This window comes from Tachyglossus aculeatus, chromosome 2, assembly GCF_015852505.1.
Source record: "Tachyglossus aculeatus isolate mTacAcu1 chromosome 2, mTacAcu1.pri, whole genome shotgun sequence".
NCBI lineage: Eukaryota > Metazoa > Chordata > Mammalia > Monotremata > Tachyglossidae > Tachyglossus > Tachyglossus aculeatus.
Window position 1 is genome coordinate 134,427,766 of NC_052067.1, and position 25,085 is coordinate 134,452,850.

At 45.3% G+C, this 25,085-nt stretch overlaps 2 protein-coding genes and 1 non-coding gene across 3 annotated transcripts; 2 read left to right on the plus strand and 1 right to left on the minus strand.

The window, feature by feature from the left end:
* Positions 1-343: 343 nt before the first annotated feature.
* Positions 344-13,074, plus strand: LOC119942589 (atlastin-3-like). Its single transcript, XM_038763437.1, has 7 exons — positions 344-364; positions 2,175-2,360; positions 9,407-9,547; positions 10,439-10,543; positions 10,924-10,975; positions 12,458-12,604; positions 13,007-13,074. Exons 1-7 carry the CDS (start codon positions 344-346, stop codon positions 13,072-13,074), a joined length of 720 nt encoding a protein of 239 aa, XP_038619365.1.
* On the minus strand, positions 4,203-4,340 carry LOC119924920. The gene has a single exon (XR_005449598.1). It is a non-coding gene; the product is annotated as a small nucleolar RNA SNORA7 (small nucleolar RNA).
* A 10,356-nt stretch (positions 13,075-23,430) lies between the features above and the next one.
* LOC119921645 (olfactory receptor 52D1-like) lies at positions 23,431-24,321 on the plus strand. The gene has a single exon (XM_038741739.1). The coding sequence runs from the start codon at positions 23,431-23,433 to the stop codon at positions 24,319-24,321; it is 891 nt and encodes a 296-aa protein (XP_038597667.1).
* Positions 24,322-25,085: the final 764 nt, after the last annotated feature.

Sequence of the window (25,085 nt, forward strand, 5' to 3'; positions counted from 1 at the left end):
ATGTCTGGCCAAATCTCTCATGCTCATTTGGATGCACTGTCAGCAGGAAAGCTGCTTGGTATTCACCAGCCCCAAGCAAGACAGAGGAGAAGCTCCACTGACTGGGTGCTGAGTGCAGAAGAAAGAGACAGAACAAGACATGTCCGCAACTCCCCTGCTCTCTTCAGCAAAGGCACGATGGGCAGCCCTAGAGCCTGATCACACAGGGCCTTGGATTTCTCTTGTCACCAGGCCACGTAAGGGCATGGAAGTTTGGATATTCACCTGAAGGAAAGTACTCCCTACTTTATGTGTATATGAGGTTATAGTCCTAGGACCAGCAGATTCAAAATGGGCCTCTCCCATGAGCTCATGTGGATCCCAGGTGAGCCCCCAAATTGCTGGGTTCAACAAAAGACTCTAGTCACAGCCATGCGGCACAAGGGGTTTACTATTACCATAATAAAAACAAATAGAACAAATAGAATTAAAGCTATGTGCACATTATTAACAAAATAAATAGAATAGTAAATATGTACAAGTAAAATAGAGTAATAAATCTGTACAGATATATATATATATACAAGTGCTGTGGAAAGGGTAAGGAGGTAGGGTGGGGGGGATGGGGAGGAGGAGAGGAAAAAGGGGGCTCAGTCTGGGACGGCCTCCTGGAGGAGGTGAGCTCTCAGTAGGGCTTTGAATGAGAGAGAAGAGTCCAAGACAACACCAAGATTAAGGGCTCGTGAGACAGGAAGAATGGTGGTGTCATTTACAGTGATGGGGGAGGACAGGGTTTGAGTGGGATGACAAGGAGCTCTGTTTTGGGTGTGCTAGTTTTGATGTGATGGAACGACATCCAAGTAGAGATGTCCTTGGAGGCAGAAGGAGATGCAAGCCTGGAGAGAGGGAGAGAGATCAGGGCTGGAGTTGTAGATTTGGATATCATCCATATATAGTTGAAGCCATGGGAGCAAATGACTTCTCCAAGGAAGTGGGTGTAGAAAGGGAATAGAAGGGGACCCAGAATTGAACCTTGAGGGACCCCCACAGTTAGGGGGTGGCAGGCAGAGGAGGAGTCTGTGACTGAGGATGAACATCCAGAGAGATGAGGAGAACCAGGAGGGGATTGAGTCAGTGAAGTCAAGGTTGGATAATGTTTCCAGGAGAAGGGGGTGGTCCACAGTGTTGAAGGCAGCTGAGAGATAGAGGAGGATTAGGATGGGGTATGGAGGCTATTGGATTTGGCAAGAAGGAGATCATTGGTGAACTTTGAAAGGGCAGTTTCTGATTAGTAAATGGGATGGAAGCCAAATTGGAGGGGACTGAGGATTCTCCCAGATTGGAGGAAAGGAATTTGAGACAGTGGGTGCAGACAACTCGCTCAGAGATTTTGGAGAGGAATGGTAAGTGGGAAATGGGGTGATAAGTGGATGGAGCCATAGGGTCAAGGGAGGGGGTTTTTGTTTAGGATAGGGGATACATAGGTATGTTTGAAACATGCCTCACTGTACCTCGTTCTCCCCTGTCCCTCCGTCGGACCCCAGCCCACGTTCTTCCCCTGGCCTGGAATGCCCTCCCTCCACACATCTGCCAAGCTAGCTCTCTTCCTCCCTTCAAAGTCCTGAGAGCTCACCTCCTCCAGGAGGCCTTCCCAGACTGAGCCCCCTTTTTCCTCTCCTCCTCCCCATCCCCCCATCCTTCCCCTCCCCACGGCACTTGTATATATTTGTACAGATTTATTACTCTATTTATTTTACTTGTACATATTTACTATTCTATTTATTTTGCTAATGATGTGCATATAGCTTTAATTCTATTTATTCTGATGATTTTGACACCTTTCTACATGTTTTGTTGTCTGTCTCCTCCTAGACTGTAAGCCTGTTGTTGGGTAGGGACTGTCTCTATATGTTGCCAACTTGGACTTCCCAAGAGCTTAGTACAGTGCTCTGCACACAGTAAACACTCAATAAATACTATTGAATGAATGAATGAAAGCAGTAGGGAAGAAGCACTGGAAAGCAAACAGTTGAAGTTGACCATTAGGGAGGGAAGAAGGGAGTGAGCAAGAGTTTCAATAAGGTGTGAAGGAACGGGATCAGATGCACAGGAGGAGGGGGTGGCTTTTGAGAGGATGCAGAAATGTAGCATTGATGTTTGCCCTTCAATATTAAATAATATTACCACATTACCAGGGTCAAGCCCTCCAGCTGTTGGAAATCAAAGGAAAAGTCTTTCAGCTGAATGAAGATGTCTTGAAGGAAACTTTGGAGAGGAAGGAAGTCCAAGACTTGCCTGTGTGTGTGATCTCCATTTTTGGAGAACAACGCAAAGGAAAATCCTTCCTGCTCAACTACTTGTGGAGAAGATTGGAGCATGAGGTGAATCAGGAGAATCAGGGGAATCAGGTGAGTTCAGGCACCCTGGCTGCCTACTCAGTCCCAATCCTTAGTTCAGTGGACATTCATCCAAAGATCAATAATGATGCAGAGTCACCCACGTTCCCTCTTGTTACCTGCCTCAGAGACCTTCACCTCTATGTAAAAGCTGCAGGTTTGGTGCCAGCAGGGTCAGTTCAGGCTCTCCAATAGCCCATCGGTTTGGTGTAAGAGACAAGGCAGGAGGGAGTTACTATTGGAGTGAAATGCTGAGGAGTATGAACTTAAGATCCCTTTACACATATCTTCCCCCTTCTAGACTGTGAGCCCGTTGTTGGGTAGGGACCGTCTCTATCTGTTGCCGAATTGTACTTTCCAAGCGTTTAGTGCCGTGCTTTGTACAAAGTAAATGCTCAATAAATACTACTGAATGAATGAATGAATGAATATCTTAATATCACCTTCCTAAATTTTTTTCCCAGCTCCTCAAATAAGTGGCCTACACCCACTTCCTCCACTTCCTCTCCACCACTCTCTCCTAATCCCCCTGCAATTTGGCTTCCACTCCCTCCACTTCACAGAAATTGCTCTCTGCAAGGTCACCAATGACTTCCTTATTAAATTCTGCACACCCTACTCCACCCTAATTCTCTTTGACCTCTCAGCAACGATTGACACAGTGGAACATCATTTTCACTGGAAACATGATCTAACCTTGATTTCCCTGCCATTGTCCTCTCCTACTTCTCCTACCTCTCTGGCCACTCCGTCTCTGTCTCCTTCACAGGATACTCCTCTGTCTCCCACTCTCTGCCAGTGAGGATCCCTCAAGTCTCAATTCTGGATCCTCTTCTAATCTCTCCATCTACATCCACTCCCTTGGAGAACTTGTACTTGTACTTCCAACTTGTACTTCCCAAGCAATTAGTACAGTGCTCTGCACACAGTAAGTGCTCAATAAATACAATTGAATGAATGAATGAATGAATGATAACTCATTCCCAAATCAACATTTCCAGCCCCTACTTTCTTCGTCTTTGCAATTTCAGATTTCCTACTGACTTCAGGATAGCTCTGCTTGCATGTCCTACAGACACCTCAAACTGAACATGTTCAAACTCAATTCCTCATGTTCCCAACCAAACCCTCTCCTCCTTCCAATTCTCCCATCAGAACAGACAACACCAGCATCCTCCCTGTCTCATAGGTCTACAACCTTGGTGTTATACTTGACCTATCTCCTTTATCCTACACACTCGGTCAGTCACAAAATCCTTTCAATTCTATCTTCACAACATCTGTAGAATCCATCCCTTCCTCTCAACTCAAACTGTTACCGCATGCATCCAAACCCTTATCATATCTTGCCTCGACTACTGTATCAGCCTCCTCCCTCACTACGCTGACTCCTATCTCTGCCCTCTCTAGTCCATACTTCTCTCTGCTTCTCTGATCATTTTTCTAAAAAATAATTCTGCACACTCTATTCTTTTTTTTAATGGCATTTGTCAAGCGCTTATTTTGTTTCAGGCACAGTACTAAGCACTGGGGTAGATACAAGCTAATCAGGTTGGACACAGTTCATGTCCCACATGGGGCTCACAGTCTCCAGTTCCATTTTACAGATGAGGTGCCTGAGGCCTTGTTGTTATTGCCTTATGCTGTCAAGAAGTGTCCCGCCCATAGCGACGCCATGGACACATCTCTTTCAGAAAGCCCCACTGTTCTGATAGTTGATCCATAGAGTTTTCTTGGTAAAAATACCATCACCTCCTTCCGTGCAGTAAACCAGTCTCTGCCCTCGACTCTCTCCCATGCTGCTGCTGCCCAGCACAGGGAGTTTTGACTTGTAGCAGATTGCCTTCCACTCACTAGCCACTGTCCAAGCTAGGAATGGAATTGGTGTGATTCTGCTTGACTCTCCCTCCTGTGGTCGTGACTGGTAGAGTACTGGAAACTCTCTAGGTGCGACCCTGTGAGGGGGCCTGAGGCCTAGAGAAGTTAAATGACTTGCTCAAGGTCACAAGAGTAGACAAGTGGATTAGAACCAGGTTCTTCTGACTTCCAGGCCTGTGCTCTAGCCACTAGGCAATTCTGCTTCGCCATTCCTAGAAAACCTCCAGTATTGCCCATCCATCCCCACATCAAAAAGAAACTCCTCACCACTGGCTTTATGGCACTCAATCAGCTCTTCCCCTCCTACCTAAACTCATTCCTCTCCCACTACAACCCAGCCCGCACACTTTGCTCCTCCAACACCAACATAATTGCAGCACCTTGATCACCGTCAACTCCTTCCATTTTCATATCTATCAGACCCCCACTCTCCCCAACTTCAAATTTCTACTAAAATCACATATCCTCCAGGAAGCCTTCCCTGAATACCTAATCTTCCCTTCCCTACTCTCTCTCCTTTCTGTGTTAGCGATGAACTTAAGTCCAATCACTGTATTCATTCTTATTGTCTGTCTCTCCTGCTACGTTGCAAGTTCCTTGAGAACAGAGATCATGTCAACTAACTCTGTTATATTGGACTTTCTCAAGCACTTCGTTCAGTGCTCTGCACACAGTTAGTGTTCAATAAGTACCACTGACTGAATGATTGACTGATAGATGACAACCATAATTAAGAGGCATTGCCCAAAGAGAGGACACTGAGGATATTTAGGACACTGGTCAAGGAAACCTAGGCTTTTCTCACACTACTTTCTCTTTAGTCTTTTAATCCTTTTGTGTTTCCATATCTTCTCCATTGTGATGGAGTCACCCATCAGGAATGATGCAGGAGCCTCAGTCCTGAGATTTCTGGGTTGGATGTGTGCTTAGAGGAATTGAAGATATTGCTTGTGGCTTGCACAGCACAACTCGCACTCCCTCGTCCTGGTTGGTCTTGTTTCCACTGGGGCCTGGAGTGCCATGATTAGTTTGGCAGGGGGCAGTACATGGAGAAGTACACAGCTCAGGTGGCATGGCCTAATGGAAAGAGCCTGGACCTGGGGGTCAGAGGACCTGGGTTCTTAACCTAGCTCCACCACTTTCATTTATTCATTCTTTCAATGATATTTATTAAATGCTTACTGTCTGTAGAGCACTGTACTAAGTGCTTGGGAGAGCCAATACAACAAAACAATTAACTGACACATTCCCTATCCACAAAGAGCTTACTGTCTAGAAGAGGAAGACAGACACTAATATAAATCAATAAATAAATTACAGATATGTACATAAGTATTTGGGGGCTGGGGGTGGGACAGAACAAAGGGAGCAAGTCAGGAAGATGCAGAAGGAAGTGAGGGAAGAGGAAAAGCAGTGTGGTTTAGTGGAAAGAACATGGGCTTGGGAGTCAGAGGTCATGGGTTCTAATCCCGGCTCCGCCACTTGTCAGCTGTGTGACTTTGGGCAAGTCACTATCTCCTCACCGTGCCTCGTTCTCGCCTGTCCCACCATCGACCCCCGGCCCACGTCATCCCCCAGGCCTGGAATGCCCTCCCTCTGCCCATCTGCCAAGCTAGCTCTCTTCCTCCCTTCAAGGCCCTACTGAGAGCTCACCTCCTCCAGGAGGCCTTCCCAGACTGAGCCCCTTCCTTCTTCTCCCCCTCCTCCCCCCTCCATCCCCCTCGCCTTACCTCCTTCCCTTCCCCACAGCACCTCTATATATGTATATATGTTTGCATGTATTCATTACTCTATTTATTTATTTTACTTATACATATTTATTCTATTTTGTTAATATGTTTTGTTTTGTTCTCTGTCTCCCCCTTCTAGACTGTGAGCCCACTGTTGGGTAGGGACTGTCTCTATATGTTGCCAACTTGTATTTCCCAAGCGCTTAGTACAGTGCTCTGCACACAGAGCTCAATAAATACGATTGATTGATTGACTGATTCTCTGTGCCTCAGTTACCTCATCTGTAAAATGGGGATTAAGACTGTGAGCCCCACGTGGGACAACCTGATGACCTTGTATCTACCCGAGCACTTAGAATAGTGTTTGGCACATAGTAAGTGCTTAATAAATACCTCATTATTATCAGCGCATAGAACAGTGCTTGGCACATAGTAAGCGCTTAACAAATACTATTATTATTATCATTATTATTATTGAAAGGGGAGACTTTGTCAGAGAAGGCTCTTGGAGGAAATGTGACTTCAGTAAGGCTTTGAAGTGGGGGTGAGTGCCTGTTGGATTTGAGGAGGGAGGGCATTCCAGGAAAGAGGTAGGAAATGGGCGAGGGGTCAGCAGTGAGATAGATGAGATCGAGGCACATTGAGAAGGCTAGCATTAGAGGAGTGAAGTGTGAGGGCTGGGTTGTAGTAGGAGAGTAGCAAGCTGAGATAGGAGGGGGCAAGGTGATTGAGGGCTTTAAAACCAATGGTGCGGAATTTTTATTTGATGCGGAAGTGGATGGGCAACCACTGGAGTTTTTTGAGGAAAGTGCAGAGACATAATAATAATGATGGTATTTGTTAAGCTCTTACTATGTGCAAAGCACTGTTCTAAGCACTGGGGGGATACAAAGTGGTCAGGTTGTCCCACGTGGGGCTCACAGTCTTGATCCCCATTTTACAGATGAGGGAACTGAGGAACAGAGAAGTTAAGTGACTTGCCCAAAGTCACACAGCTGACAATCGGCAGAGTCAGGATTTGAACCCATAACCTATTACTCCAAAGCCTGTGCTCTTTCCACTGAGCAATGCTGCTTCTCTTCCTGAACGTGTCTGCAGAAAAATGATTTCGGCAGCAGAATGCAATATGGACTGGAGTGGGGAGAGACAGGAGGCTGGGTGGTCAGTGAGGAGGCTGATGTAGTAATCCAGGCAGGGTAGGATGAGTGATTGTATTAATGTGGTAGCAGTTTAGATGGAGAGGAAAGGGTGGATTTTAGTGATGTCATGAAGATGAGACCAACAGGATTTAGTGATGGAATGACCATCTCCTGTGAGACATTCTCCTGTGAGCCCTTGGGCAAGTCACTTCACTTTTCTATCCCTCATTTCCCTCATCTGTAAAATGAGGATTTATTAGTCTAGCAGGGGACCAGCTCATGGAGAAGTACATAGCTCAGATGGCATAGCTTAGTGGAAAAAACCCAGGCCTAGGGTTCAGAGTTTCTGGGTGTTCTAATTCTGACTCCACCACTTGGCTCCTTTGTGCACTTGGGCAAGTCACTTCAATTCTCTGTGTCTCAGTTACCTCATCTGTAAAATGGGGATGAAGACTGTGAGCTGCCCGTGGGACAACCTGATCACCTTGTAACCTCCCCAGCACTTAGAACAGTGCTTTGCACATAGTAAGTGCTTAATAAATGCTATCATTATTATTATTATGTAGTAACTGATTATTTTGTATCTACCCGAGTGTTTAGTACAGTGCTTGCCACATAGTAAGTGCTTAACAAATACTACAAATTATTATTATTATCGTCATTATTATCACTATGTCTAGACTGTAAGCTTACTGGGACAGGGAACGTGTCTACCAACTTTGTTGTATTGCACTCTCCCAACCACCTAATACTGTGCTCTGCACAGTAAATGCTCAATTAATAGCATTGATGATCAGCATTATTAAGCACCTTTGTTGTCTTTGTTCATGTTAGCCTGAATTACTGTAATTAGAACACAGGTGTCTGATTTTCAAAGCACTACTATTTCCACTGGATCAACAGCAGGTTTTTTTCCCCCATTAATCGATAAGCAACTTGAGGAGAGGGATCATGCCTTCTACTTGAAAAGTAGACCTGGAAGTCAGGGGACTTAGTTAATAATGATAATAATAATAGTGATGGTATATGTTAAGCATTTACTATGCGCCAAGCTCTGTTCTAAGCGCTGGGATAGTTATAAGGTTATCAGGTTGTCCCACGTGGGGCTCACAGTCTTAATTCCCATTTTACAGATGAGATAACTGAGGCACAGAGAAGTGAAATGACTTGCCTAAAGTCATAGAGTTGACAAGGGCGAGCCGGGATTAGAACCCATGACTTCGGATTCCCAAACCCTTGCTCTTTCCACTAAGCCATGGTGCTTCTCTAGTCCTTCCACCAAATGTCTGCTGTGACCTTGTGCAACTTGAACTTGTGCAACTCACTTAACTTCTCTGAGCCTCAGTTTCCTCATCTGTAAAATGAGAATAAAATACCTGTTCTTCCTCCTCATTAGATGCAAAACCCTTGAGGGACAGGACCCGTGTTCAATTTGTTCATCTTATGTCCACCTGAGTGCTTAGTACAATGCTTGGCCCACAGTATGCATTTAAAAAATACCACAATTATTATTATTATTATTACACTTTTGTTTGTTCCCCAAGGATCTATCATGATACTCAGTCAATCAATCAATTCATCAGTAGTATTTATTGAGCTTCTAGACTGTGAGCCCATTGTTGGGTAGGGACCGTCTCTATATGTTGCCAACTTGTACTTCCTAAGCACTTAGTACAGTGCTCTGCACACAGTAAGCGCTCAATAAAAATGATTGAATGAATGAATGCCCTACTGAGAGCTCACCTCCTCCAAGAGGTCTTCCCAGGCTGAGCCCCCTTTTTCCTCTCTTCCTCCCCATCCCCCCGCCCTACCTCCTTCCCCTCCCCACAGCACCTGTATATATGTTTGCACAGATTTATTACTCTATTTTACTTGTACATATTTACTATTCTATTTATTTTGTTAACGATGTGCATTTAGCTGTAATTCTATTTACCCTGACGACTTGACACCTGTCCACATGTTTTGTTTTGTTGTCTGTCTCCCCCTTCTAGACTGTGAGCCCGTTGTTGGGTAGGGACTGTCTCTATATGTTGCCAACTTGTACTTCCCAAGCACTTAGTACAGTGCTCTGCACACAGTAAGCGCTCAAATACGATTGAATGAATGAATGAATTGAGCGCTTATCATGTGCAAAGCACTGCACTAAGCGTTTGGGAGAGTACAATATAACAATATAACAGACACATTCCCTGCCCACAACAAGCTTACAGTCTGGAGGGGAATTAAAAAAATCGTAAATTATGCTATGAATTATGATAATAACAACCTTTTGTCTGCACAGGAGAAGTCTCATGATGCATGGATGGGGAAAAATAAAGAAATTCTGAAAGGTTTTGAGTGGCGCATGTGGGTGGAGCCCACAACCAGAGGACTGTGGATCTGTAGCAAGCCTTTCATCCTGAAAGGAAAGTCTGCTAAGGAGGTAAGATTTGGCAGGGCTAGTGGTTCTAGGCCTGTAGAAGGTGTCGAGGAAGGCAGAGGTCTTAGGGTACTGGGCTAAGACTGTAAGCTTGTTGTGGCCAGGAAACAGGTGTACTAATGCTATGGCACTGTACTCTTCCAAGTGCAAAGTACAGTGCTCTGCACACAGTAAATGCTCAATAAATACCATTGATGAGGATGATGGGCCACGTAACTGGCCTGTTCAAACCAGCAGTCCCCAAGAATGGATAAGGAAGGTAATTGTCTCCTTTCCCCTAAGGGCAGGAAAGGAGGTGAAAGTAATGCAACCTTGTGGAAAGAGGCCAGGCCTGGGAGTTAGTACCTGAGTTCTAATCCTGAATTTGCCACTTGCCAATGTGTGACCTTGGGCAAGTCACTTGACTTCCTCTGTGCCTCAGTTTCCTCATCTACAAAATGAGGATTCAAGATCTTGAATCAATCAATCATATTTATTGAGTGCATACAGTTTTCAGAACACTGTACTAAGTGCTCGGGAGAGTACAATGTTACAGAGTCGGTTTTGGTTTTGTTCTCTGTCTCCCCCTTCTAGTCTGTGAGCCCACTGTTGGGTAGGGACTGTCTCTATATGTTGCCAACTTGTACTTCCCAAGCGCTTAGTACAGTGTTCTGCACACAGTAAGCACTCAATACTATTGATTGATTGATTAGACACGTTCCCTGCCCACAGTGAGCTACCTCTTCTCTCTCATACCTAGACTGTGAGCTCCATGGGGGACAGCGCCATATGTATCTACCCTAGAGGTTAGTACAGAGCTTGATGCATTGTAAGCTCTTAACAAATACCACCGTTATTATTCTTAAAATCAACATGCCTTCATGTGACTTCCACCTTCACACCTCTTCCCCCTAGGTGGCTGTATTCCTGGTGGACACGGAGGGGACCATGGATGTTGCTGGAAATAAGGAGAATAGTGTGAAGATCTCTACCTTGAACATGCTGTTTAGCTCCTACCTGGTAAATTAACCCGGGAATTGGATTTGCCCAGTCAGAGATAATTCTTCCCTGAAAGTTAAGGAGACCTCAAGGACAGGAATCAATCAATAAATCACTCAATCATGTACTTACTGAGGGCCTACTGCCCTCAAGGTGCTTAGAATGTAGAGGAAAGCTGGAAAACGGTTGCATGAGAGCATTTTTTGTCTCTTCCTGGAACGTTGCCAGGTCAGAAGGTCCCCGTGAGGAATGGCTGGTCCTCTGCCCTCCCCGGTACCATGTTTTAGGTCTCTCTGGGACTTCCCCTGGCATGCAGACAGGACTAGAGGGAATGTGCTTTGATGGGGAGGTGGGATGCAGGGGTAGTGTGATGTTACGAGGGTTTTTCAGTCTTAAATCAGGAAGGAAAAAGTTCCCAGGTCTTCTTCGACCTTTTAGCTACCTTCCCCACTGGTGACTACCCCCTTCTCCTTGAAACATTATTTAACGTTGGCATAAAAAAAAAAATTAAGATGATGGTGTTTGTTAAGCCCTTACTACATGCCCAGCACTATTCTAAGTGCTGGGGGAGATACAAAGTGATCAGATTGTCCCACATGGGGTTCATCATCATCATCAATTGTATTCATTGAGCGCTTACTATGTGCAGAGCACTGTACTAAGCGCTTGGGAAGTACAAATTGGCAACATATAGAGACAGTCCCTACCCAACAGTGGGCTCACAGTCTAAAAGGGGGAGACAGAGCACAAGACCAAACATACTAACAAAATAAAATAAATACAGTAGATATGTACAAATAAAATAAATAAATAAATAAATAGAGTAATAAATATGTACAAACATATATATATATATATATATATACACGTGCTGTGGGGAAGGGAAGGAGGTAAGATGCGGGGGTGGAGGGGGGGGAGGGGGAGAGGAAGGAAGGGTCTCAGTCTGGGAAGGCCTCCTGGAGGAGGTGAGCTCTCAGTAGGGCCTTGAAGAGAGGAAGAGAGCTAGCTCGGCGGATGGGCAGAGGGAGGGCATTCCAGGCCCGGGGGATGACGTGGGCCGGGGGTCGATGGCGGGACAGGCGAGAGCGAGGTACGGTGAGGAGATTAGTGGCAGAGGAGCGGAGGGTGCGGGCTGGGCTGTAGAAGGAGAGAAGGGAGTTGAGGTAGGAGGGAGCGAGGTGATGGACAGCCTTGAAGCCCAGGGTGAGGAGTTTCTGCCTGATGCGCATATTGATTGGTAGCCACTGGAGATTTTTGAGGAGGGGAGTAATATGCCCAGAGCGTTTCTGGACAAAGATAATCCGGGCAGCAGCATGAAGTATGGATTGAAGTGGAGAGAGACACGAGGATGGGAGATCAGAGAGAAGACTGATGCAGTAGTCCAGACGGGATAGGATGAGAGCTTGAATGAGCAGGGTAGTGGTTGGGATGGAGAGGAAAGGGCGCATCTTGGCAATGTTGCGGAGCTGAGACCGGCAGGTTTTGGTGACGGCTTGGATGTGAGGGGTGAATGAGAGAGCGGAGTCGAGGATGACACCAAGGTTGCGGGCTTGTGAGACGGGAAGGATGGTAGTGCCGTCAACAGAGATGGGAAAGTCAGGGAGAGGGCAAGGTTTGGGAGGGAAGACAAGGAGTTCAGTCTTCGACATGTTGAGCTTTAGGTGGCGGGCAGACATCCAGATGGAGATGTCCTGAAGGCAGGAGGAGATGCGAGCCTGGAGGGAGGGGGAGCGAGCAGGGGCAGAGATGTAGATCTGGGTGTCATCAGCATAGAGATGATAGTGGAAGCCGTGGGAGTGAATGAGGTCACCAAGGGAGTGCGTGTAGAAGATCTCCATCTTCTTATGTCTAATCTAAATCCTTCATGTTACAACTAGAAATAATTTGCACTTACCAAGTCTCGGTGAGGTTGAAAAATGGTTGACTCTCTTCTAGTGATCACTATGTTCATCTCGAAGGCTTTTTATATGCCTTCCCTAAACTTTCTCTTCTCCTTGGTAAACTGTCACAGATCTACTTTCTTCATGAATTCTTATGGAATTGGAGATTCAAAATTACATTTAACGTTAGAGCAGCAGCGTGGTTCAGTGGAAAGAGCCCGGGCTTGGGAGTCAGAGGTCATGAGTTCTAATCCAGACTCCCCTTCGTGTCTGCTGTGTGATCTTGGGCAAGTCACTTAATTTCTTTGAGCCTCAGTTACCTCATCTGTAAAATGGGGATGAAGACTGTGAGCCCCACGTCGGACAACCTGATCACCTTGTATCCCCCCACTGCTTTGAACAGTGCTTTGCACATAGTAAGTGCTTAACAAGTGTCATCATTATTATTATTATGTGGGGGTTTTACTACTTTTAAAATTCCAGTTTGCAGTTTGAAAATTTGAAAATGTAGAATTCTACGTGGGACCATATTTTCTTAGGATTTATAGATCAACATTATCTGTTCGGTAAATATTTCTTTGCTTATATTCCTTTCTGGTGCCAGCAAATAACACAAACTTCTTCAAGAACTTTCAACATCACAGCTGTCTGTTGTCACACATAGCAGTGTGAAGACAACCTTACTTATTTTAGAGAATCAGGCCCCAGGATTAGTCCAAAGCAACAGTATCCTGATGTTGTTCAGAGTGGAGGGTTGTGTATCAGAGACAAAAAATGGAGACACACACAAAGGGTAAGCAAAACGTTGATAACGACAATAACAATACTAATAATGATGATAGTATTTGTTAAATGCCTACAACCCCTGTAAGAAGCAATGGGGTAGAGACAAGATATTCATGTCAGACACAGTTCCTATACATGAGGTGCCCAGTCTAGACAGGATAGTGAACAGGTATTGAATCTCATTTTAACAAAAGAGGAAATCAAGACACAGAGAAGTTAAGTGACTTGCACAAGTTTCCACAGCAGACAAGTAGTGGAATTGGGATTAGAGAAGCAGCATGGCTCAGTGGAAAGAGCATGAGCTTTGGAGTCTGAGGTCATGGGTTCAAATCCCAGCTCCGCCACTTGTCTGCTGTGTGACTTTGGGCAAGTCACTTGACTTCTCTGTGCTTCAGTTACCTCATCTGTAAAATGGGGATTAAGACTGTGAGCCCCACGTGGGGCAACCTGATCACCTTGTAACCTCCCCAGCGCTTAGAACAGTGCTTTGCACATAGTAATCACTTAATAAATGCCATTATTATTATTAGTACTAGAACCCAGACTTGTGTTCTTACCACTAGGCCATGCTATAATTACTAAGGTGCTCCAAATTCTTTATAGAGTGGAGAGAAGGGAAATCCCTTAGAAAAACAAACTTAATGATTCATTTGAAATTGACTAAGCTTTTCATATATCCTATTCCAATTTGCATGCCAATTTGTCTAACAGAGGAGAAAATGAAAATTCAACAAACATTCTATAACCTTGGCATTATCCTCAGGTCAACTCTAACATTCAATTGACATATTCAATCTGTAACCACATCCTGTTGGTTTTAAATTCACAACATTGATAAAATCTGCACCTTCCTTTCTTTCCAAACTGCTACTATCTGATTCAAGGACTTATTCACTCATTCATTCATTCGTATTTATTGAGTGCTTACTGTGTGCAGAGCACTGTACTGAGCGCTTGGGAAGTACAAGTTGGCAACATATTGAACTTATATGTTGGCAACTTATCGTATCCCACCTTTATTGCTGCATCTTCTTCCTTGCTGACTTCCCTGCATCCTGCCTCTCCCCACTCCCATCCATACTTCTTTCTGTTGCTTGGATTGTTTTTCTAAAAAATGTTCAGTCCATGTCTCCCTACTCCTCAAAAACCTTCAATGGATGCCCATCCACTTTCACATCAAACAGAAACTCCTTATTTATTTTTTCCTGATTTTCTACTATAACCCAGGCCACCCACTTCACCCCTCTAATACCAACGTAATCACCATTCCTCAATCTCATCTCTCACACACCCCACCTCTTGTCCACATCTTCCCTCTAACCTGTAGATTCTTCCCTCTCCGTATATGACGGAAGGTCGCTCTCCCCACCTTTATGGCTTTATTAGAGTTGCATCTCTTCCAAGCAGCCTTCCCCCATGAAGCTCTCTTTTCCCAGACTCCTGCTCTGTTTTGCATTGCCTCTGCACCCTTTTAGCACTGATATTCACTCCACCCTCAGCCCCACAGAACTTATGTCCATAACCTTAAGTTATTTATATTAGTGTCTGTCTTCCTCTCTAGACTGTTAGTTCGTTGTGAGCAGTGACTGTGTCTATTCTCTCCCAAGCATTCTGCACACAATAAGCCCTCAATAAATACCATTGATTTAGTAAATGAATATGGTCCACATCTACTTAAGTTAATCATGGCAGAATTAGGATGGATTTTTTAATGGATAAATGTCTATTTGGGCAGTGCATATTATAACTTTAAAAAGGCATAATTATCTGTGTTTAATATTTGAAAACAATATGGTGTTTCATCAAGTAAAACCCTGAAATCCAGTCTCCTGCTCATAGGTCTGTAGCGTGGCTCGGTGGAAAGAGTACAGGCTTTGGAGTCAGAGGTCATGGGTTCAAACCCCGGCTCCTCCAGTTGTCAGCTGTGTGACTTTGGGCAAGTCACTTCTCTGCACATCAGTTACCTCATCTGTAAAATGGGGATTAAGACTGTGAGCCCCCTGAGGGACAACCAGATCACCTTGTAACCTCCCCAGCACTTAGAACAGTGCTTTGTACATTGTAAGTGCTTAATAAATGCCATTATTATTATTATTTTCTGAGACAACTCTTGGGCTGTTTTCTTGCTCCTGAGTCCTCTCTGGGTCTCCTGTGGTCTTCTTAGCTGCCAGACCTTTCCCTCTCTGGATGCTCTGCAGATGGGCAGGGAATGTGTCTGTTAATTCTGTTGTATTTTTTCTCATCTTAAGTTTCTCATAAAGTGCTCTACACATAATAAAGGCTTAATCAGTACCATCGGGAAGCACCATGGCCTAGTGGATAGAGCACGGGCCTGAGTTCTAATCCAGGTTTCACCATCTGTCTGCTGTGGGAGCTTGGACAAGTCACTTCATTTCTCTGTGCCTCAGTTATTTCATCTATAAAATGGAGATGAAGACTGTGAGCCCCACCTGGTACATGGACTGTGTCCAATCTGATTTGTTTGTACCTACTGCTGTGCTTAGAACAGTGCCTGGCACATGGTAAGAGCTTAACAAATATAAAAAATTTGATTGATTCCACTGCTCTCCAGCATAGTCCTGGACTTGGTCCAGGGACAGGCAGCAGAATACAGAACAAAATAGCTGCAGAACCAGGGGATTCTGCACACTGACTTTCCTTTCTTTCTTTCCCTCCCCACTTCCCATCCATCTCCCTATTTTCAAAGGGTTCAGGGGGAGGGTGGCAAGGGGGTTCTTTGCAGGATCCCTGCCTCTAGAGCAAGATCTGGGATCAGCAACATTTGTCAATCAAACACTTTATTAATGATATTCATTATCTCTACTCCAACTGAGGGTCCTTGCTCCTGGCATGACTTGTCCTCACGGGGCTGAGGATGAAAGCAGTTCCCACATACTCCTGCATACATTGGAGAAGTAGTATGGCTCAGTGGAAAGAGCATGGGCTTTGGAGTTAGAGGTCATGGGTTCAAATCCCTGCTCTGCCAACTGTCAGTTGTGTGACTTTGGGCAATTCACTTAACTTCAAGGCTTTCCATTACCTCATTCCCTCCTACCTCACCTCCCTTCTCTACTTCTACAGCCCAGCCCGCACCCTCCACTCCTCTGCAGCTAATCTCCTCACAGTGCCTCGTTCTCACCTGTCCCACCGTCTACCCCCGGACCATGTCCTCCCCCTGGCCTGGAATGCCCTCCCTCCCAACATCCGCCAAGCTAGTTCTCTTCCTCCCTCAAGGCCCTACTGAGAGCTCATCTCCTCCAGGAGACCTTCCCAGACTGAGCCCCCTCCTTCCTCTCCCCCTCCTCCCCCTTTGCATCCCCCCCGTCGTACCTCCTTCCCTTCCCCACAGCACCTGTATATATGTATATATGTTTGTACATATTTATTACTCAATTTATTTATTTATTTTACTTGTACATGTCTATTCTATTTATTTTATTTTGTTAATATGTTTGGTTTTGTTCTCTGTCTCCCCCTTCTAGACTGTGAGCCCACTGTTGGGTAGGGACTGTCTCTATATGTTGCCAACTTGTACTTCCCAAGCGCTTAGTACAGTGCTCTGCACACAGTAAGCACTCAATAAATACGATTGATTGCTTGATTGATTCTCTGTGCCTCAGTTACCTCATCTGTAAAATGGGAATTAAAACTGTGAGCCCCCTGTAGGACAACCAGATCACCTTATAACCTCCCCAGCGCTTAGAACAGTGCTTTGCACATGGTAAGCACTTAACAAATATTATTATTATTATTATTATACTCCAGAACTCTTTGACCTCTGCAGAAAAAAGGCACCATCGTAACCACCACCTTCCCTTCTGACCATTCTCAGCATGCTCCATGCATTCCAGGATGGGGCTAAAAGCTGCCCCCACTTGCTTTTGTGCTCCTCCAACCCTACTGAGAATTTAAGTCTATTTTGTGGATTTGGTTTTGTGCTATGTTGGGCTTTCATGTTCCATCATTCCTGATTAGTTTGTTTCCATCCCTTTGCCCCATTCAAACTCTTAGATTGTGAGTTCCCAAGGGTTAGGGACCAGAAGCAGTGTGCCATAGTGGATAGAACACGGGCCTGGGAGTCAGAAGGTCATGGGTTCTAATCCTAGCTCCTCCACTTGTCTGATGTGTGACCTTGAGCAAATGACTTTACTTCCCAGGACCTCAATTCCCTCATCTGCAAAATGGGGCTTGAGACTGTGAGCCCCACATGGGACAGTTGGAACTATGTCCAACTGAATCTGTTTGAATTCATCCAGCACTTAATACAGGGCCCAGCACAAAGTAAGCGCTTAACAAATATTAAGCTCATGAGAGAGTGTAATAAAACAGAGCTGCTAGATTTAATCCCTGTCCAGAATCCCACTTTGCCCATCTCTAAGATGATACTTGCCTCTTGACCTGGATTCCTCAGGCTGACAGTACCCTGAGGAGAGGTCATCCTCTCCAAACTCCTGTTCCTTCAAGATTCTGAAGTGTCATTTATATGGAGGATAGGGAACTGATGCCTCCATGTCTAGTATGATAAAAATGAGAGGAAATTGTCTGAAAGGGCAACAAGGTGGGATTTTCTGTTCTTCTAGGTAAACCTTGTCACATGGGATTTCTTTGGCATAGAGAAAGTGGAGAAACAGCATAGTCTAGTGGATAGCATATGGGCCTGGGAGCCAGAATCAATCAATCAATCAATCAATCGTATTTATTGAGCGCTTAATGTGTGCAGAGCACTGTACTAAGCGCTTGGGAAGTGCAAGTTGGCAACATATAGAGACAGCCCCTACCCAACAGTGGGCTCACAGTCTAGAAGGGGGAGACAGAGAACAAAACCAAACATATTAACAAAATAAAATGAATAGAATAGATATGTACTAGTAAAATAAATAAATAAATAGAGTAATAAATACGTACAAACATATGTACATATATACAGGTGCTGTGGGGAAGGGAAGGAGGTAAGGTGGGGGGGGATGGGGAGGGGGAGGAGGGGGAGAGGAAGGAGGGGGCTCAGTCTGGCAAGGCCTCCTGGAGGAGGTGAGCTCTCAGCAGGGCCTTGAAGGGAGGAAGAGAGCTAGCTTGGCGGATGTTGGGAGGGAGGGCATTCCAGGCCAGGGGGATGACATGGTCCGGGGGTCGACGGAGGGACAGGCGAGAACAAGCTCGGGGGGTCACGTAACTATTCCTGCTCCTCCACTTGTCTGCTGTATGACCTTGGGCAAATTACTCAACTTCTTTGTGCCTTAGTTACCTCACCTGTAAAATGGGCATTAAGGCCATGAGTCTCCTGTTGGACAGAGACTGTGTCCAACCTGACTATCTTGTATAGTGCTGGCACATAGTAAATGTTTAACAAATACCATTTTAAAAAAAGAGGGTCTTCTTCTCCAACTACCTGGTTCCTCTACTTCCTTCCAAACCCGTCTCTCTGATTGGCTTAGCAAAGGCTTTACACTTCCCTCAAGAAGTGTCACCAAGGAATGAGCCTCCTGGCTTCCTCCTGCCCCTTCTAAGTGTGGAGGCTAGTGGAACTGGGCAACACAAGAGATTAGAACCTGGCACTCTGACACCCAGGCCTGGGCTCTTTACAATGGGTCAGGCTACAATGGAAAGTCCTAAAGATGAAAATGTCAGTAGGACCCAGAAGGACAAGCAGCCAGTACTGGGTCTACTAGAGGTCAAGTTGGGGATGTAAGAGCCAGTGGAGGAGGAGGGTGGGGAGAAGGAAGTAGGCGATGGCGAGCGAGCTGAATATGCAGGGAACAACGGGGAGAGGGAAGACAATCAGCAATGAATCTGCCATTTTCTAGAGCTGGGAGGGGCCATGAGAGGGTCCCCATAATGGTAATGGAGAATCAGAAATGGTTTCCTTTTCTTTCTAGCCTCAACCTGGGATTCAATCAATAGTGCTTATTTAGCACTCACTATATGCAAAACACTGCACTAAGTACTTTGGAGCATGCAATAGACACAATCTCTACCCTCAAGAATCGTACAGTCCAACAGAGGAGGAAGCTCTGATTCATACCCAAGTGGGCAGGAACCTAGACTAATTCTCAATTGTCTCCTTACAGAGAGAATCCCAGTTCAAATCTCTGCCCTTCTGACCCCTGCTTTCCTCTGCCCTTCTCTACTCTGGCCCCCAGCTGACCAGCAGGCTGTATCCTGGCTCACAGTAGTTTCAGACTGCCTGGCCTGGGCAAACCATCTTCTTTATGCACATCTCTTGGGACTTCACTCTGTCCCAACTCTGTGCTCCCTGAGGTCCCAGAGCTCTTTACTGCCTCCCCCGACCCCACTCTCAGCTCCTGCTCCCCACCTCCCCACTCCTGACCTCGGATTAGTAGAGCAGATCTGGAAGTGTCATCCATCATGACCCAGAATGGCAAAGACTCCTCCATCCCCTCCTAATGAGACCCAACCTTCAGTCAGTTATTTCTTGAACAACAGTTTGGCCCCTGTAACCCAGGTAGGCTTGACACACTTAATCTTAGTTTGTTCACAATCTGACCTCAGTGGCTTCTGGTACCTGAACTCTGCACTTAATTCTCTGAGGAGAGGCAGAGAGGGAAGGCACAGGCTCTGCCCTAAAGGGACTGACAGTCTGACAGAAACAGGAGGAAGGGAGAACCCCAGCCTCTCCATACCTGGCATATAACACTCTTGGTGTTGAGGGGAAGGACCCAGAGAGGTGAAGATGCAGTAGTTCCTGCTCTCAAGGAGCTGTCAGTCTGAAGGAACACAAGAGCACAAAAAAAAACACACACATACACACAATCACATACACATATAAAGAATCAGCGTTGCCTAGTGGATAGAGCATGGGACTGGGATTAAGAAGGACTTGAGTTCTAATCCTGGCTCCACTATTTGTCTTCTGGGTTTCTCTGGGAAAGTCACTTCACTTCTCTCTGCCTCAGTTACTTCAATTGTAAAATGGGTAGTTAAACAGTGAGCCCTATGTGGGACAGAGACTGTGTCCAACCCGATTAATCTCTATCTATCCCAGCACTCAGCACAACACTGGCACATAGAAAGTGCTTAACAAATACCATTAAAAATAAATAAATGAATGATACTTATTGAGCACTTACTATAAGTAGAACACTGTATTAAGCACCTGGGAGAGTAATAATAATAATAATGGCATTTATTAAGCACTTACTATGTGCAAAGCACTGTTCTAAGCACTGGAGAGGTTACAAGGTGATCAGGTTGTCCCACAGAGGCTCACAGTCTTCATCCCCATTTTACAGATGAGTTACCTGAGGCTCAGAGAAGTGAAGTGACTTGTCCAAAGTCACACAGCAGACAAGTGGTGGAGCCAGGATTACAATCCATGTCCTCTGACTCCCAAGCCCGTGCTCTTTCCACTAAGCCACGAGCATACACATCTTCCCTTCCATATTCTGACAAGTTCTCAGCAATAATATGAGCTCTATCCCCGACATTAACTGCATCACAGAATAGGGACATTCAGCACCAGAGCCAATTGCAAGAAACCATCAATTTTGTTAAGCGGCAGCAAGCTCAAAGTGCAAGATCACTCTTCTGTGGAAGCTGAGTTGGGCAGCCGGTGCTAATATATGCTCAGGGGAAGAAGGAGCTTCACATTTCAGGGATCTTCTTAGAGCTCAACTTCCACAGAGGATCTGTTTCATTATTTTTCTCATTTGAGGAGGAGGCATGAATTCTGGGAAAGCCGGAAAGGAGAAAGAGGAGTGATCTTTTGAGACTAGTGACTTCCAAGAGGGTATTACTCACATGGGCTGAGGAATAAAAGATTCCCTCAGGGAAAGATGATTACTCTAGACTCTAAGCTCCCTGTGGGACGGGAATGTGTCTATTTGTTATACTGTTCTCTCCCCCTGTACAATGCTCTGTTCATAGTAAATGCTCAATAAATGACTGAATGAATGAATGAATAGGAGAAGCAGTGCGGCTTAGCGGAAAGAGCATGGGCTTGGGAGTTATAGGACATGAGTTCTACTCTGCTCTGCCACTTGTCTGCTGTGTGACCTTGGGCAAGCCCCTTAACTTCACCGGGCCTCAGTTCCCTCATCTGTAAAACGGGGATCAAGACTGTGAGTCCCAGGTGGGGCAACCTGATGATCTTATATCTACCCCAGCACTTAGAACAGTACTTATAGCACACAGTAAGCGCTTCACAAATATCATTATTATTACTATTATTATTATAGACTCCTGTTTCACATCGAACTTTGAACACTACCGAGTGGCCTAGGAGAATGAGCACAGACCTGAGAGTCAGAGAACCTGCGTTCTAATCACAGCTCTGACACCTGTCTGCTGTGTGACTTCACTTCTCTGGGCTTAGGTTTCCTCAACCGCAAAAGGGGAGGTCAGTATCTGTTCTACCTCCCATTTAGAATGTGAGCCTCATGTGGGACAAGGACTTGTATCTACCTCAGCATATAGAATAATAATAATAATAGCATTTATTAAGCGCTTACTATGTGCAAAGCACAATACAACAGAGTTAGTAGGCAGGCTCCCTGCCCACAGTGAGTTTACAATCTAGGTGGGGAGACCGACATTAATATAAATAAGCAATTTAAAATTATAATTTAAAGCTATGTACATAAGTAATAGTAATGATGGTATTTGTAAAACGCTCACTATGTGCCAAGCATTTTTCTAAGTGCTGGACTGTTCTAAGCACTGAGTGTCATGGAGTTGAGAATGGGGAAATTATCAAATGTTCAAAAGTCACAGATTCGAGGGAATAAATGACGCGGAAGGGAGAGGGAGCCAGGGAAAAGAAGGCCTAATCAGGGAAGGCCTCTTGGTGGAGATGTAATCTTAATACAAGGGCTTGATGGTTGAGAGAGTAGTGTTCTGGCTTATATGGAGCAGGAAGGATTTCCAGGATAAGGAGAGGACATGGGAAAGGGGTTGGAGGTGAGATAGGTGAAATTGGGGCACGATAAGTAACCCAGTGCTAGAGGAGCAAAGTGTGAAGGCTAGGCTGTAGTAGGAGATCAGTGAGATGAGTTAGGTTGGGGCAAGCTGATTATTAAAAGCCAATGGTAAGGAGTTTCTCTTTGATGTGGAAGTGGATGGGCAGCCATTGGAGGTTTTGGAAGAGTGAGGAGACAGAGACTGAAGTTTTTTGGAATAATGATCCATGCAGCAGAGCAAAGTATGGCCTGGAGTAGGGAGAGACAGGAGGCAGGGACATCAGCAAGGAGGTAGATGGAGTAGTCAAGGAAGGGTAGGATGACTGCTTAGATCACTGTGGTAGCAGTTTGGATGGAGAGGGAAGGAAGGATTTTATCAAAGCCTTGTAGTTAGAACTGACAGGACTTGGTAATTGAATATGTAGGTAGAATGAGAGGGATGAGTTGAGAATGCCAAGCTCACCGGCTTAAGAAACAGGAAGGATGATGGCACTATCTTCAGTGATGGGAAAGACAGCAGAAGGACAGAGTTTGGTGGGAAGATAAGGAGTTCTGCTCTGAACATGTTTAGTTTGTTGTCCAAGAAATATCCAGGTAGAGATGTCCCGAAGGCAGCACAGAGAGAAGCAGTGTGGCTTAGTGGAAAGAGCTTGGGCTTGGGAGTCAGAGGTCATGGGTTCTAATCCCGATTCCACCATTTTCAGCTGTGTGACTTTGGACAAGTTACTTCACTTCTCTGTGCCTCAGTTACCTCATCTGTAAAATGGGGATTATAACGGTGAGCCCCACCTGGGACAACCTGATAACCTTGTATCTCCCCCAGAAGTTAGAACAGTTCTTGGCACATAGTAAGCACTTAAGAAATAGTGCTTAATACAGTACTCTGCACACAGTAAGTCCTCAATAAATGTGATTGAATGAATGAAGACTGTATTCAAATGTGAGACTGCAGGGAAGAAGTGAGGTCAGGGCTGGAGATGTAGATTTGGGAATCGTTCCCATAGAGATGATAGCTGAAACCCTCAGGGTAAAAGAATTCTCCAGGGTAGTGGTTGTAGGTGGAGTTCAGAAAAAGACCTAGGAACTGTCATAGGAAGAGAAACCTAAAGCCTAAGATCACAGACAGAAATGTATCCATATGATGACAAAGGTATATAAGGACTTGAAGGGACTGGAATGACAGAATTGACCAGAGGTAGAAAATAAGGGAGAAGTTTATCTGGAAAAGCTTCCTGGTGAATCTGTGTCTTGAGTTGGCATTGAGTAATTATTCTTTTTGGGATAATTGTAGGGTTTGTCCCTCCCCATTTCTTCTTTTTTGCAGGTCACCATGTCAATTCCAAACACTACCAGCTTCCATCCCTCTGCGTTCCTCCTGTTGGGCATCCCCGGGATGGAGGATCAGCACATCTGGATCTCCATCCCCTTCTGCTCCATGTACATCATGGCTCTGCTGGGCAATGCCACCATCCTGTTGGTCATAGCCTCTGACAAGACCCTCCACAAGCCCATGTACCTCTTCCTCTGCATCCTCTCACTCACAGACCTGGTGCTTTGCTCCATCACATCACCCAAGATGCTGGCTATCTTCTGGTTTGGTGCCCAACCCATCTCCTTCCATGGCTGCCTCACCCAAATGTTCTTTGTCCACACGGTCTTTGGCACCGAGTCAGCTGTCCTGCTGGCCATGGCTTTTGACCGCTTCGTGGCCATCTGCCACCCACTACACTACTCATCCATCCTCAGCTCCAGAGTCATTGGGAAAATCATAGTGGCCTGCATATCCCGAAGCCTAATCGTTGACATCCCGTTCATCATCCTGATCCGCAGATTGCCATTCTGTGGGCATCATGTGATCCCCCATACCTACTGCGAGCACATGGGCATTGCTAAGCTGGCATGTGCTAACATCAAGATCAATATCATCTATGGCTTGTCAGTTGCACTTTTGGTCACAGGAATGGATGTGGTGCTCATTGCCTTTTCTTATGGCTTCATCCTCCATACTGTGCTTCACCTGCCCTCCCAGGATGCACAACTCAAGGCCTTCAGCACCTGTGGGTCCCACGTGTGTGTCATCATGATCTTTTACATCCCAGCTTTCTTCTCCTTCTTCACCCACCGCTTTGGCCACTGGGTGTCACCTCAGGTTCATATTTTCGTGGCCAACCTCTACCTCCTGGTGCCCCCCCGTGCTCAATCCACTGGTGTATGGCATTAACACTAAGCACATCCGCCAGAGGATGCTGACTCTAATACTGGGGAACAAATAGGGCCCTGCACGCCTTCTCACTGCTATCACTGGCTCCAGCAAAGGGCTCCAGAGAGACTTCATTAATGGAGAGACCTGAGACTCCTGAGGTGGGTTCAGGGCAAACACGGACACATTCCAAGAGGTGGTTTAACACCCAGTTGGCCACTCCATACTGGGCAAAAGTTGTTGTTTATAGTCTCTTTATGGCTATCTCCCAAATGCCCCTTGAATCTAACCCTGGGAAAGAGCCAAAACAGCTAGAGGTTGATTAAATCACATTTAATGACCTTCCTTCTGATTGATTTGTGGTCCATTGTTTGATTTCTCATCTCCAGATTTGGCTGTTGGGTCAACAGTCGCTAAATATTTCTGTGGGGTGGATATTAAAACTGTGAGCCCCACGTGGGACAACCTGATCACCTTGTAACCTCCCAAGTGCTTATAACAGTGCTCGGCCCATAGTAACCGCTTAATGCATGCCATTCTTACTCTTATTATTATAAATACCATTGATTAATTGATTGATTTTGGGCAACTACTGCTCTGAAAAAAGTAAAGTCCCCATGCTTAGATACCTAGCGTATGCATATCCAGAAAACTGGGTTACCAAATTTTTGGTTGTGATAAACATTTAGAGGGGTGTGCTATTTATATTCAAGTCACTATGTATATATGTTTGTACATATTTATTACTCTATTTATTTATTTTACTTGTACATATTTATTCTATT